At 44.9% G+C, this 13,913-nt stretch overlaps 1 protein-coding gene across 4 annotated transcripts in view; it reads right to left on the reverse strand.

The window, feature by feature from the left end:
* Window positions 1–4,770: 4,770 nt before the first annotated feature.
* Window positions 4,771–13,913, reverse strand: part of LOC127571264 (host cell factor 1-like) — an 80,956-nt gene continuing 71,813 nt past the window's right edge. For all 4 annotated transcript variants that reach the window (XM_052017503.1, XM_052017501.1, XM_052017502.1 and 1 more), the window contains 2 exons: window positions 9,922–9,979; window positions 4,771–8,758 (listed from right to left, as the gene is read on the reverse strand). In XM_052017503.1, coding sequence (XP_051873463.1) covers window positions 8,713–8,758; window positions 9,922–9,979 — 104 coding nt within the window. In that variant the 3' untranslated portion in view covers window positions 4,771–8,712. The remainder of the gene's footprint in view (window positions 8,759–9,921; window positions 9,980–13,913) is intronic.

Below are 13,913 nucleotides of genomic sequence, written 5' to 3' on the forward strand. Positions count from 1 at the left end.
ACCAGTATTTAGGCAGATGCAGTCCTGATGCAGGGTTTCGACCTGAAACGTCGACAATTCATTTCTCCCCCACAGATGCTGCTCGACTCATTGAGTTCCTCCAGCAGATATTATTGGGTTGTTGTCCAAGACACCAATATTAATTTGTTCACAGGACACTGGCATTTACTGTCAATCCTAAATCATTCCTATACCAGGCAGCAGGCACACAGGGTACGTAAAGTCACATAAACCAAGTACGGACGGCAGATTTCCTCCCCTAAAGGATGTCAGGGAACCAGGTAATAATTAGGTTTTAGGAGGTAATAACTATGGCACATCCCTGCAGTACAAAGTGCCACACCCGTCCCTACACCTCTTCCCTCACCACCATTCAGGGGCCTAGATAGTCCCTCCAGTGAATCTTACAGTAGACGGAAGTGTTTGCGGTACCCTGAACTGCGAGAGCCAGTGTGGCTTAATGGCAAGAGTTTGCTTGCTGTGTCACCTCACCCAAGTCACTTGTCACTTCCTTAAATGCATGTACGTCACCACCACACACACACACTTGGCAGGGAGGCACACTGCCAAATTACTGCATTAGGATATATTAGCCACAGCTTCACCTGTGAATCTGGTGCGTCCTCCTCTACATCGGTGAGACCCGACGCAGATTGGGAAACCGCTCCGTCGAGCGCCTTCGCTCCGTCCAACACAACGGCCAGGATCTCCCGGTGGCCAGTCACTTCAACTCCACATCCCACTCCCACACTGACCTGTCCATCCACGGCCTCCTCTACTGCCACGTTGAGGCCAGGCGCAGGTTGGAGGAGCAACACCTCATATTCCGCCCTGGGGAGTCTCCAACCTGACGGCCTCAATGTCGAATTCTTGAACTTCCGGTAACCCCTCCCCTTTGTCTTCCCTCATTCCTGTGGCCCCCTCCCCCCCTCATGACCTGCCCATCTATTCCCCACCTCCTCCCCTTTATTCCAAGGTCCACTGCCCTCTCCTACCAGATTCCTCCTCCTTCAGCCCTTTGCCTCCTCCACCGATCACCTCCCAGCTTCTCACATCTCTCCCTTTCACCCCCCTCCCCCACCCTCCTACCTTCCCCCCTCACCTGGACTCACCTGGACTCACCTGTCACCTGCCAGCCTGTGCTCCTCCCCCTCCCCCCCACCTTCTCATTCTGGCTTCTGCCCTCTTCCTTTCCAGTCCTGATGAAGGGTCTCGACCCGAAATGTTGACTGTTTATTTCCCTCTGCAGATGCCGCCCGACCCGCTGAGCTCCCCCAGATTCCAGCATCTGCAGAATCTCGTCTCTCAATAATAAGGTTTCATGGTTTTATTTAAATTCTAGAACTTGAAATGGAATTCAAGTCACCCAGCTGCCAGGGTGAGATCTGAGCTCCCTGAATCAACTGAATCAAAGGCACAGGACTCTGGTCACTTGTCCAGTACCAATAACATCTGCTGGAGGAACTCAGTGGGTCGAGCAGCATGTGTGGGGGGTGGGGGGGAAGGAATTTATTGATGCACCACAGAAAGCATCCTATCTGGATGCATCACGGCTTGGTACGGCAACTGCTCTGCCCAGGGCCACAAGAAACCGCAGAGAGTTGTGAACACAGCTCAGCGCATCACAGAAACCAGCCTCCCCTCCATGGACTCTTGTCTACACTTCCCACTGCCTCGGTGAAGCAGCCGACATAATCAAAGACCCCACCCACTCCGGACATTCTCTCTCCTCCCCCCTCCCATCAGGCAGAAGATACAAAAGCCTGAAAGCACGTACCACCAGGCTCAGGGACAGCTTCTGTCCCACTGTTATAAGACTATTGAATGGTTTCCTAGTACGATAAGATGGACTCTTGACCTCACAATCTACCCCATTATGGCCTTGCACCTTATTGTCTGCCTGCACTGCACTTTTTCTGTAACTGTAACACCTTATTCTGCATTCTGTTATTGTTTTCCCTCGTACTACCTCAATGCACTGATGTGATGAATTGATCTGTATGGACAGTATGCAAGACAAGTTTTTCACTGGACCTCGGTACATGTGACAATAATAAACCAGTTCCATCACCACCCTCCATCTGTGTCATGTTCAGATGCCCAGCACGTGAAAGAAGATTGCAATGGCACCCCATCCTGATAGCTCCACAGTACACTCCCACTCGAGATTACAATCAGTCACCAACACTGGTGATCGAATCACATGAAATTCCTCTCCGAGTGAGCGGCTGGACTGCAAGAGCTGGGCCTGATTAGAATGAGGCATTGGGTACCAGCAGTCTGGTCTTTCTGCTTGGATCACAGGAAAAGCATACCACCACATTCCTGGCCTATACCCCGTGCGCTGGATTTACAATCAATTTCCAGCCACAGTTCCGTATTGTCACCCATCCCTGAAGAACAGAAGCTGCTAGGTGCATGAAAGGCCAATTGGGAAGTGGGTTATTTTGTGATGTTCCAAGTGTCCAAGGAAGCCCATTAGCGATCTTCACTTACTACTCATGGTTCAGAACATCACCCCAAGTTGTAGGTTTGAACATGTTGAGGGCGGGGTGGTGCCCGTAGACAAACATCAATCTCTGCAATATTGGAAGGAAGCCAAGTAACAACTTGCCCATCTAATTTCACAGCACATCATCTTTGTTGAATATAGTTTATTGCATATAGTTTATTGCCATTCACTTGAAGCATAAGACGCTGAAGTTTCCTGACCAATCTGTTTGTACAAATCCAGAAGGACTGCGAGTGCTGGCAGCCCGTCCAGGATCCATCCTCTCACAGACTTCTGCAACATAGGTCGAGCACAAGGAACCCTGGCTGATTCTCCCAGTTAAGGCCAACAGTTTAAGTGTTTGTTCTGGTTGGTAAGACCATGTAGGCATAAAGAGATATGTCAGGTAAACAGGCCCTTCAGCCCATCGCCCATGCTAACCATCAACCACCTATTTACACTGATCCCATTTTTAAATTCTCTCCACATTTTCACCAAGTCCTCCAGGTTCTACTCACACACACCAGGGGCAATTTACAGCGGCCAGTCTGTTTGGAGGCATGGGTAGACACATGAATGATATAGGGGGCTATGTGGGAGGGAAGGGTTAGAGAGATCTTAGAGCAGGATAAAATGTCAGCACAACATTGTGGGCCAAAGGGCCTGTACTGTGCTGTAGTATTCTATGTTCTAATTAACCTGCAACATCACAGTAGAACCATAACAAATCCTCAAGAGACTTCCAACAACAAAAGCGTCCATCGATATAACGTTAGTAAAAGAATATCGTCAAGTAAAAGTTGACACTGAATCACCTCTGCATACTAAGACAAACTACCTAATGGTTGGTCAGAGAGGTAGGTTACAGGGCAGAGAGAAGCAGAAACATTTTAGGTAGAGAATTGCAGGCTTTGGTAGCCAGAGCTACACTGGCATTGGAGAGTGAGCAATCCCATCTTGTAACAATGGCTGTTCAGCCCAGCACATTCCTGCTGACTCCCAGAACAGCAATGCTATCAGTCCTTTGTCTTGCTGCTCAGTAACAACTCCCCTCTCACATACCCACAGATTCACATTTTTATTCTTTTACCACTTGCTTAGACTAGCAGCTAATTTACTGTTGACAACCAACCTGCACCTCTTTGGGATGTGGGAGGAAACTGGAACACTCGGGAAACCCACACGATCACAGGGAGAACGTGCAAACTCCACACAGACAGCACCCACGGTGAGGATTGAACCCGGGTCTCTGGAGCTGTGAGGCAGCGACACTACCTGCTGTGTCACTGCACCACATGACCTGCATATTGTTCATTTACCTCTGTTCTCCCAGATCCAACAAAGCCTAGAAATTAAAATTCTCACCCATCTATTCAATTCCCTCTGTCAGGCCAACAACCTCCACAATACCATTCCAGCTCACCCATTAGTAATTAGTATGTCTTGATGCAGGGTCTCAACATGAAATATCGACCATCCCTTTTCCAACACAGATGCTGCTTGACCTTCTGAGTTCCTCCTGCAGCTTTTTTTGCTCGTCATCAGCAACGATGACTGCAGGATCACTGGATTGTGGTATAAACCCGTCTGGTTCATTGATGTCTCCATGCAGAGGAGATTTGTATCCTTACCAGACTGGCCTCTCCAGACCCACCAATGTGGCCGCTCTTTGGTGTCCACTGAAATAGCCGAGGTAGCCACTTAGTTGAAAGTCACTTAGTTGAGGGCACGTACCACCAGGCTCAAGGACAGCTTCTATCCCACGGTGATAAGAATATTGAACGGTTCCCTTATACGATGAGATGGACTCTGACCTCACGATCTGCCTTGTTACGACCTCGCACCTTATTGCACTGCACTTTCTCTGTAGCTGTGACACTTTACTCTGTACTGTTATTGTTTTTACCTGTACTACATCAATGCACTCTGTACTAACCCAATGTAACTGCACTGTGTAATGAATTGACCTGTACGATCGGTTTGCAAGACAAGTTTTTCACTGTACCTCGTACAAGTGACAATAATAAACCAATACCAATAAGGGCTGGTCTGGATCCCAAAAATAAAAAAAATTGTTGCAATGACCAAGACCCAATTTCCTTAACCTGCATTTTGAACGGTTAATTTACCTGATGAATATTAATCAGACATCCTGGAGAAAGGGGAAATTAAGTAACATTAAAAGCACAAAATGCATGAGAAACAAGGTTAAGTTTAGCATTTCATGGAAACGGGTAGAATCAAACCATGTATTCAAAAAAGATTTTATTCAAAAAAAGCACAAAAGATAGCAAAATGATTTATAATTTGACTTTTCTACAATGGACAATGTTTTTTTTGTGTTTTTCCTTTAATCCAAAAAAATATAAATTCATTACAACTGGTGAAAGCAGCAGAGATGTACATATAAATGGTACCAACTTCACAGCGTGGGGGAAACAGTTACATACAGCACTTGGGGCAAAAGAATAGATGGAGTTATTTTCCAGAGAGTAAATTCTAAACTACCCGTGTTTTCCCAACCCTCCCCCGCCCACCCTGCTCATTTTAAACATGTAAAAACTATACAAAACTTTTTTTTAAAAAATAAAAAATAACACTAGCACACTTCCTATCTAAGCTGTACAATAATATTACAAAACCATTGGAGCCAAACTCTGGCCTTTTTTGCTTTTCATCATTTAAGCACAGACCCTGTACAGAGACAACAGCTCTTCCCCTGATGACCAAAAACCTTCCGACTTTGCCACTGACCTGCCCATTGGACTAAACAACAAACCATGGGCTATGTTCCAAGAGCTTAAAGCAAAAGGCTTCTGGTTTGGGAGCTAGGGTGCTCTTTCAATCTCTGACAGACAGGATTGATCCAGGAAATGGGGGAGGAAAAAAAGCTTTAATTATATGTACAGATTCTAAAGTTATGAAATCCAGATAGACACATCCCGTAGTCTTTGCAAAGAGGTTTAGAAAAAATGCAGAAACATTTGCACATTACCTCCTCTCAGGTCTTTCTGTAAAACTATATATAATCTTTAAAAAAAAACAGGCTCAGTTATTACATTTTAAAATAAAACCTTAGTTTTGCCACAACCAGGCACACAAAAGCAGGGCGATTGTTAGACCGTCTGCATTGGAGGTGCTGTTTGATCGGTCTCTTTGGACAGTGATTTGGTGCGACCAATTCTGGACTGCGACGTCAGGCTGCTGCTCGTTCCAACTGCTGAACAGAATCCATGGTCACCGACATCAGTACTCCCACCTAGAAATACAAACTCCTGGCTCTGACCTTTCAACCAGCAGCAGCCCAGGCGGCTCTGAGCTGTGCAAGTGTAATTTGACAGGAGGGTAACATCATTTCTCAGGGCTTTGTCTGAGGAGTGGTTTCTTTCACAAGAGATTAAAAAACAGGCTGTTTTGTTTTCACAGGAACCTACAGATCTCAAACGTCACTTTTGAATAGACTGAGATATTTGCCAGAGAGTAAATTCTAAACTGTGTCAAAGATTTTGCTCCAGGTTTTCAAATCGTGCCTCCACAAATCTCAACATAACCTGGTTCCATTATTAATATTGTTCTTGCAAACTTGGAGTGTATATACCTATCACACTAGGGGAAAGTAATGATGGATACGTGTCTGTCATAGTATAACACTGATAAACCGTTCTGTAACTGTATAACACTGGGGTACAGTATTGGTTAATACTGGCCTGTCACAATGCAGCACTGGCAAAAGTAGTGGTACACTTGGGTCCTAGTCATTAAAGAAAACAAGAATTGCACTGGCAGGTCAATACACATGTCAAAGAAATCCAAGGAGAGTGCTGCAAGACATTGATCAGAAGACTCTGCAGACTCCAATGATTAAGTGCCATCTTTGAGGAAAGGAACACAAGTTACTGATGTCACCACAGGCAGTGTGGAGCAGGAAATACACAACATCTAGCACACTGAGCAGAGAACTAGCTTTTCAAAAAAAAAACCTATTGCCCAAATATTCTCTCTTCTGTAACTCCAAAGTAATTTCAGTTGTCTCTTGTCGGAGTGGCCATTCTTACATTGGGCTGAATGATGGCTTCTGGTTGCCCCATCAGCAAAGGCACAAGGATAAAGGCACCCCTCAAACTGAATCCTCCTCCCACTACACCTGTTACAGGTAGGACCATTAGAGGCACCCCACTGACAATGCGACCAATCTAATGATTTGAGGAGGTTCAGAATACTTCTGACTATTACATAGGAAAAATCTAAACCTTCACAAAACACTTTAGAGAGGAAATTATGTCCTCATCGTTTCCTGTGTAATGGTTTGCACCTCAGTAGGAGATTGGCACACTTGGTTCAGCTCAGAGCGTGCAGCCCATGTGATTACTCAACCACTCGGGGAACTTTCCTTGTTAATTTTTCTGCTTGATCTTGTGTGTTTAACTCACACCAACATGAGCTGTTTCCAAAACAGGGGCTGTGTGTTCAAATCACGTCCTGACATGATAAATACAATGCTGAACACCAATCAGTTGGAAACACCTACCCAGGCAGGCAGTGCTGCTTCCAAACGACTCAGCCCTGCGTTTCAGTGGCTCACACACTGACGCTGTTTACGTGGTGAGTGTCATATTTTGGGGATGTTTCTTCCCACAGATGCCGATCCTCCTTCTGTGCACTGCCGTTCACATTCTCATCCAGCGACAACTGGGCAAGGAGGCAGTGTTCAATAATTCAGTGTAAACTCAGTACGCTGAACTCGAGGGACTGTGTGCAGAGTGAATACACCCGTGCACTTTGCAACATATCGAGATGGTGAAATGATCTTCAGATTTACATCTTTTCTCCTGCTCTTAAGGACGGGTAAACAGTCACTATCAGGACCCAAAGCAGAAGCATTTTATTTGTAATCAGCATCCCTCCTGCCAACTTCCCAAATCTGGGAAACATTTCCACTTCCTGATTAACCACTTCCAGCATCCACACAGCCCCTTATCATCCAGAATTTGGCTGCCTAGGGTAACTACAAACTTCTCACCACATCCAGTCATTCACTCCACAGGCACAAGGAAACACCTCAAGCCACACACCATCCTCCCCTGGAAATATACTGCTGGTCCTTCACTCTTGGGTCTCAGCCCTGGAACTCCCTACCCTACAGACCTGTAGGAGCAGCTTCACATCAGATGGTTCAAGGCAGCAGCTCACCAAGGGCAACTGAGGGTGGGCAATGATTGCTGGCCTTAACAATAATGCCCCCAACCTGTGACTGGATGAAAACAGACCTGCCTCAGACAGACCTGTACAGCTCATAATCAAGACAAAAATCTTGCCTCCTCCTCTATGCTCACTTTCTGCAATCCAGCTCCACAATTAAGGAATTAATTTCCACTCCTTCTCCCCCCTGCTGCCATCTTAATACAAAACCTCAGGACGTTTTAAACCAGTTGCACAGGTGAGTGCTTTTCCTGACTAGTAGGTAACAAGGGGATCTTTGATAAAATGGTACAGTGATAGTGTGCACAAAGTCTTGCGTTGTGGCAATAAAACAGGAACTATATATTCAGAATTCCCTCCGAAAAGATACAGCACGTGGGTGCACATGTTCTGTTAAGCGTTTACAAAGGCTCCAAGAATTGCTTCAGTTATCTCCTGCTCAACCAGAACAGGCTGGAGATGGGGTGGTGTGAAAGAAGTGCTTTTCACAGAAGTATTCAACTTGGGAATCAGCACAGAATTCCCCCAAATGATCCCAGTTACCCTGAGAAGGAAACAAGCTGGCAAGGACTGGAAGACGTCTGGAATCCCAAGTGCCACTTCCCTTTTAGAGAATGGTACATGGCTGATAATATTGGGTCTGTATTCTGGCCTTGATGAGCATTTCGTCAAAGTAAAATGAGTAAGCGTCATATGGATAGGAAAGAAAAGGGACTAGAAAAACAAAATAGCTTTACTCTGATGAGAAAATCTGTATAAATTGACAATGGATAATTTGGCAAATGAATGAAGTTCCACGCAACAGGGTGCCTTTCCTTCAAGTAACACCATCAGTTCACTGCAGGTTTCCACTGAGATTCTGTCCTCATTTTAAATGAACAGTAACAAAAGCGAGGACTGTGTTCTTCTGAAACAAAACCCTCCAAATAGAAGGTGTGCCAGCATATCGAAGTGGATCTTAAACCAAGCAAGTTCTCAGGCATATGAAACAAAAAGGCGACAGTTCACAGCGCACAAGGGAATTAAGATCCATCTGGCCTGGGCTTCTTGTTCAGGTTTAAGAGCTTGCTGTTTATGGTTGGAGGGAAGAGAAAAAAAAAGTGTTAATCTTGGGAAAGAAACATTACAGGCATATCCCCCTACCCCTTCTAAATAGCAAGGGAGCTAGCCTTGGATCAGGGTTAAGGTTCAACGAGTTGGGATGAAAATGCTTTGATTTCATCCCCAAAACAGTAATATAATAAAGCTCATTGCAACAGTTCTTAAATTTAAATATTCTCTTAACTCAAATTAAATCTTGTTCCCGCATCTACTCACTGACCTTGCTCTCTGAATTACACTGGAACATGGTAAAAATAAAAATGCATTTTTAAAGTTCTTCCTTTGTTTTTAAATTCCCAAAAACCTATTGCTCTCCACCTTGAATCTCTGCCAGCCCTGCAGCCCGCAGTTAACTGTACTCCTCTAAATCTGGCCTCTTGACTAGCAGTGAATTTCTTTACTCCAACATGTTAAAGATGACATGGAAATGCAGGCTATTACTGGTAACGTGTCTCTAAGATCAATTCTAAATGAGTCCGAGCTCCACAGACCAGGAGGTGTCTATCCTCTGGTTCGCAGCAGATATTGAACTTCAATGGACTTCAGCATTAAAGGAGCACAAAATAAATCCCCCTCCAGCCTCTTGTTCCCTGCAACTGCCCAGGGTCTCTTTCCAGACAGCGTCAGGATCAGCAATGATTCAGCCTACACCCACTGTCAAGAATCAGACACGAGTAGCAATTTGGATGAGAGACAAAGGGGAGCACTTGTAACCTTAGTTCAGGATGCCACTGACCCTGACTCAGAAAGAGAAGTAAACACGTTCAGTCCTTCAAATCGTTTAGTTAGCCAGGGCAACTCTTATCTTGTTCACTTTGAGTAAATCTCTGAGCCCATCAACACTCCCAGGGCAGAACGAACAGAATCTCTCTGAAATGTGCTGTCAAATATTTCAAGGAAACATAGCATGGGTTTGAAGAGGGTAAATTTCCCCATCTCATGACTTTGAAACAATTCTGTTTTCAGAACAGTATTCCTTATAATACTAGTTCTTTGCATCTCCCAGCATCTCTGCACTGGTAATTCAATGACCCTGAGGTCTAGTCTTTTCACAGCTTTGAGGGGATGGGTGGAATGAGCCTTAATTAGATACCGAATATCAGCAATTCCCTGCAACGCAAAGTACTTACTTATCAGGGGATGTGACAGAACGCTTGACTGCAGGTCTTGCCCCATCTTTACTGGCATCTGGAAAAAGATGGAAGCTTGTTAGAACTCCAGCTCAAGATCAGATGTCCCCGTAGTTGTGGGGAAGGCACCAGAATCAAAGGTTACGGGTTCAAATTAATTTCCCCAGATCCTAGCGTAAAATCCAGATCCACTTCTCAAAAACTTTTCTTCACTTCAGATGAAGAGTCTTTAATCCAAAATGATGACGGTTTCTCTTTCCACAGCTGCTGTCTGATCTGCTGAACATTTTACTTCAGACTTCCAACATCTGCAGGTTTTGGATTTTTCTTCACTGAGATTCTGTCCTCTTAAACGAACAGTAACGAAGCCCGTATTCCCAAGTGACTCACCCCTCATCAATTATGAGACAATGTGCGAGACTCCTCCATCACAATCCCTGGATACGTCCTGTTACACTGGTAGGTCAGATGCACTAGAGGTGGCAGTGCAGTGTACAGGTATGGAGAGAGTGCTGCACTATTGAAATGACAGGACTTGGGCAGGTTGGGATAGGGTGGGGAAGACAGTGAATGGTGGTGACATCTTTTGTATAACATCTTTTTCTGTTTAACATCTTTTGTATAAGATGTTAAACAGAGGCCTCAGCTGCAAGATAGTGGGAGCAAAACATCCCTGTTTAATGTGAAGAGCAGGAAAGTTTATCCCAGTAACCCAAGCCAATTTATTGTGCCACCAATATGACTAACAACCAACTACCTGGTGGTTTATCAGATTGCTATTTCGGGAGCTTGCTGCAAGTAATTTGGCTTCTGTTTCCCACATTACAACAGAGACTACACTTTAAAAAGTATTTCATTAACTATAAAGCACCTTGGAACATTCTGAGATCCTGAAAGGAACAAAACTGAAGCTCAATCATTTCATTTATCAGCCACTTGGTTAGACGTGAATTGGTTCTGAGGCTCTGTGGTTACAGTTCGATGCCAAACCAGGCAACGAATTCACCTGCCCAGCCAACAAGAAACACTATTCATTCAGTATCTACCAAGATAAACTGCAAGAGATGCTAAAACAATCTGCAGGCCGGTGATAACACTCCCTCCATCCCCTCCCCCAGTGAATAACAAGTGTGAAAACTTACATCCTGAACAGACTTTAAACCCTCCTTAAAAATATTCATCAACAAAGTGATTTAAAAGCTCGGATGAAAATCTAAGCATACAAAACTGACAAAGGGTTCAAGGAGATACAACACCTGCAGATTGTTTGTGATGATGCAGGCACAAGGCAGATAAGGCCCAATTATTTAAAAACAAATCACAAAAGCATCTCAGTAACAGGAAACCTTCTGAAAACAAAATGCAGAAGAGCATATATGGAGGTCAAGTTTCAGATGTTGGGTCTACATTAGAATCATACATTTCATTTCATTGTAGCTGCATTCTGACCTGTTGTGTGACCCCAGCGTTTTGTACACGATCACCAGCATATTTCCCATTTAGTCTGAAATAAGTCAATTTATTCAAGGGTCTGACAGTTGCTGAACTAAATAGATGAGCTACATACAATTGAATGGGAATAGGTGTGCTCTCTGTTAGGGTCATTGTGCGAGGCTGTAGAATACTCATGGAACTGGATTACAACATGCCAGCAGTGGGGAGGTCACGAGGGACGCTGGCAAGGAACAGCAGTGGGCTTTTGCTCCCACCTATTCCACCATTTTATTATCCTGTCACTGGTGTACATCCAGCCTTTCTCACTTCTCTTTCCGACAAAGATCTATTTGTTGAATAAGAGAAATTCCAATATACATTCCTGCTTGAATCTCTCCACCCCTCCCCTCCTCCTTGACACTCGTTCAAATCTAATCAAGCATTTTGTCCTCCATTTTAATCTCCTTTGGGGCTCTAATTTGATAATGTCCTATGAAGACCTTGGGGCACTTTATTACCTTAAAATTGATACGTAATCAAAGGATGTTGTGACAATCTCTGGGCCATTAATGCTTTTACCCTCCCCCAGTGATTCCCCCACATCAAGTACGAGACAACGTGCGAGACTCCTCCCTCACAATCCCTAGGTCCATCCTGTTCCAATGGTAGGTCAGAACCACTAGAGGTGGCAGGGCAGTGGAGTACAAGTAGGAGGGAATAGCCATGGAGTTTTCAATACTGGCTCTAGACTCCACAAAGCCCATGGCATCAGGTCAGATACGAGCTGAGAAACCACTGCTTCATTATCACCTTCCACCCTCCCTCACCTGATGAAGCAGTGCTCCTCCATGTCGACAATACTTGGATGAAGGACCAGAAGTGGCAAGGTACAGAATACAATCCGGGTGGGGGACTTCAATGTGGTGCCACAGGACACTATGAAGGGCATCACTAATGTGAAGATAGGACTGTCTCCACAAGAACCCTGCAGTGGTCACTTCTACTACGCAGAGAGTTGTGGACACAGCTCAGTACATCACAGAAACCAGCCTCCCCTCCATGGACTCTGTCCGCATTTCTCGCTGCCTCGGAAAAGCAGCCAACATAATCAAAGACCCCACCCACCCTGGACATTCTCTCTTCTCCCCCCTCCCATCGGGCAGAAGATACAAAAGCCTGAAAGCACGTACCACCAGGCTCAAGGACAGCTTCTATCCCGCTGTTATATTGAACAGTTCCCTAGTAAAATAACATGGACTCTTGGCCTCACAACCTCCATCATTATGACATTGCAGCTTATTGTCTACCTGCACTGCACTTCCTCTGTAACACTTCATTCTGCATTCTGTATTGTTTTTACCTGTACTACCTCAATGCACTCTGTACTAACCCAACGTAACTGCACTGTGTAATGAATCGACCTGTACGATTGGTATGCAAGACTAGTTTTTCACTGTACCTCGGTACAAGTGACAATAATTAAGCAAAACCCACCTCAGTGCACTATGTAATGAATTGATCTGTATGAACGGCATGCAAGACTAGTTTTTCCACTGTACCTTGGTACATGTGACAATAATAAACCAATTTAACAAGTTACTAATGCTGTCATGTACAGAGGACAATGTATATTTACAAGAATGAGGTCCCTCACCACCTGACAAACCTAATCTGGATTTGGCCAGCTAGGTCAGTGGTGGTGCTATGGAACTACCAACTGTGCTAGGTAGCGAGACAGCCAATCCAGTGTAGCTCATTCTTGCCAATCTATCAATCAGTGGACAACTAAAACAGCCAGTTGGAGGAAGCAGCTTCCAGATGCAAAAATCACCTTAATCATTAACTCTGTTCCTTTTCCCACAGATGCTGCCTGACTTGCTGAGTGTGTTGGGTTCAAGAATGGCTCTATCCTCAATGATAGCAGGGCCGGTGATGCTAGTGCTAAAAGCTTTAGCACTTGCATCACAGTCAGCCAGAAGTGCCAACTGGATGATCCTCCTGAAATCCTACCAGCAGAGAAGCCTGTCTTTTGCCAATTTGATTCATTTCACATGCTTTCAAGAAATGGCTGAGAGTGCTGGATACAAAGCTATGGAATCAGACATCTCTAGGCTGTTGTATTGAAGAGCTGCACTCCAGAACCAGTTCAACTCTATCCAAGCTGATTCTATACAGTTTTCTATGGGATAATGTGGAAAATTGCCCAGGTATAACCTGTTAACTCGATAGTCTCCTTACCATCAGAAAAGTGGTGGTAGCCCTGTCAAGTGGCAGTTACCAATAACTGCTTTGCGTTTCACCAGGACCTCAGCACAACCTTGGTCCAAACACGGAACAAAGAGCTGAATTCCAGAGGGGTGTTGACAGTGTCATTAGGGCATCCTTTCACTGAGATTGGCAACACAGAGCCCTGTTAAAAGTGAAGTCAATGGGCATCCATGGGGAAAACACTCAAATCACACAAAGGTATGCAGTCTTTGGGAGGTCTATCACGCCAGCCCCAGGACACCACTTCAGCTGCTTCCTTGCAACACAAGGTCAGAAATAGTTATGTTTGT

This window comes from Pristis pectinata, chromosome 6, assembly GCF_009764475.1.
Source record: "Pristis pectinata isolate sPriPec2 chromosome 6, sPriPec2.1.pri, whole genome shotgun sequence".
NCBI lineage: Eukaryota > Metazoa > Chordata > Chondrichthyes > Rhinopristiformes > Pristidae > Pristis > Pristis pectinata.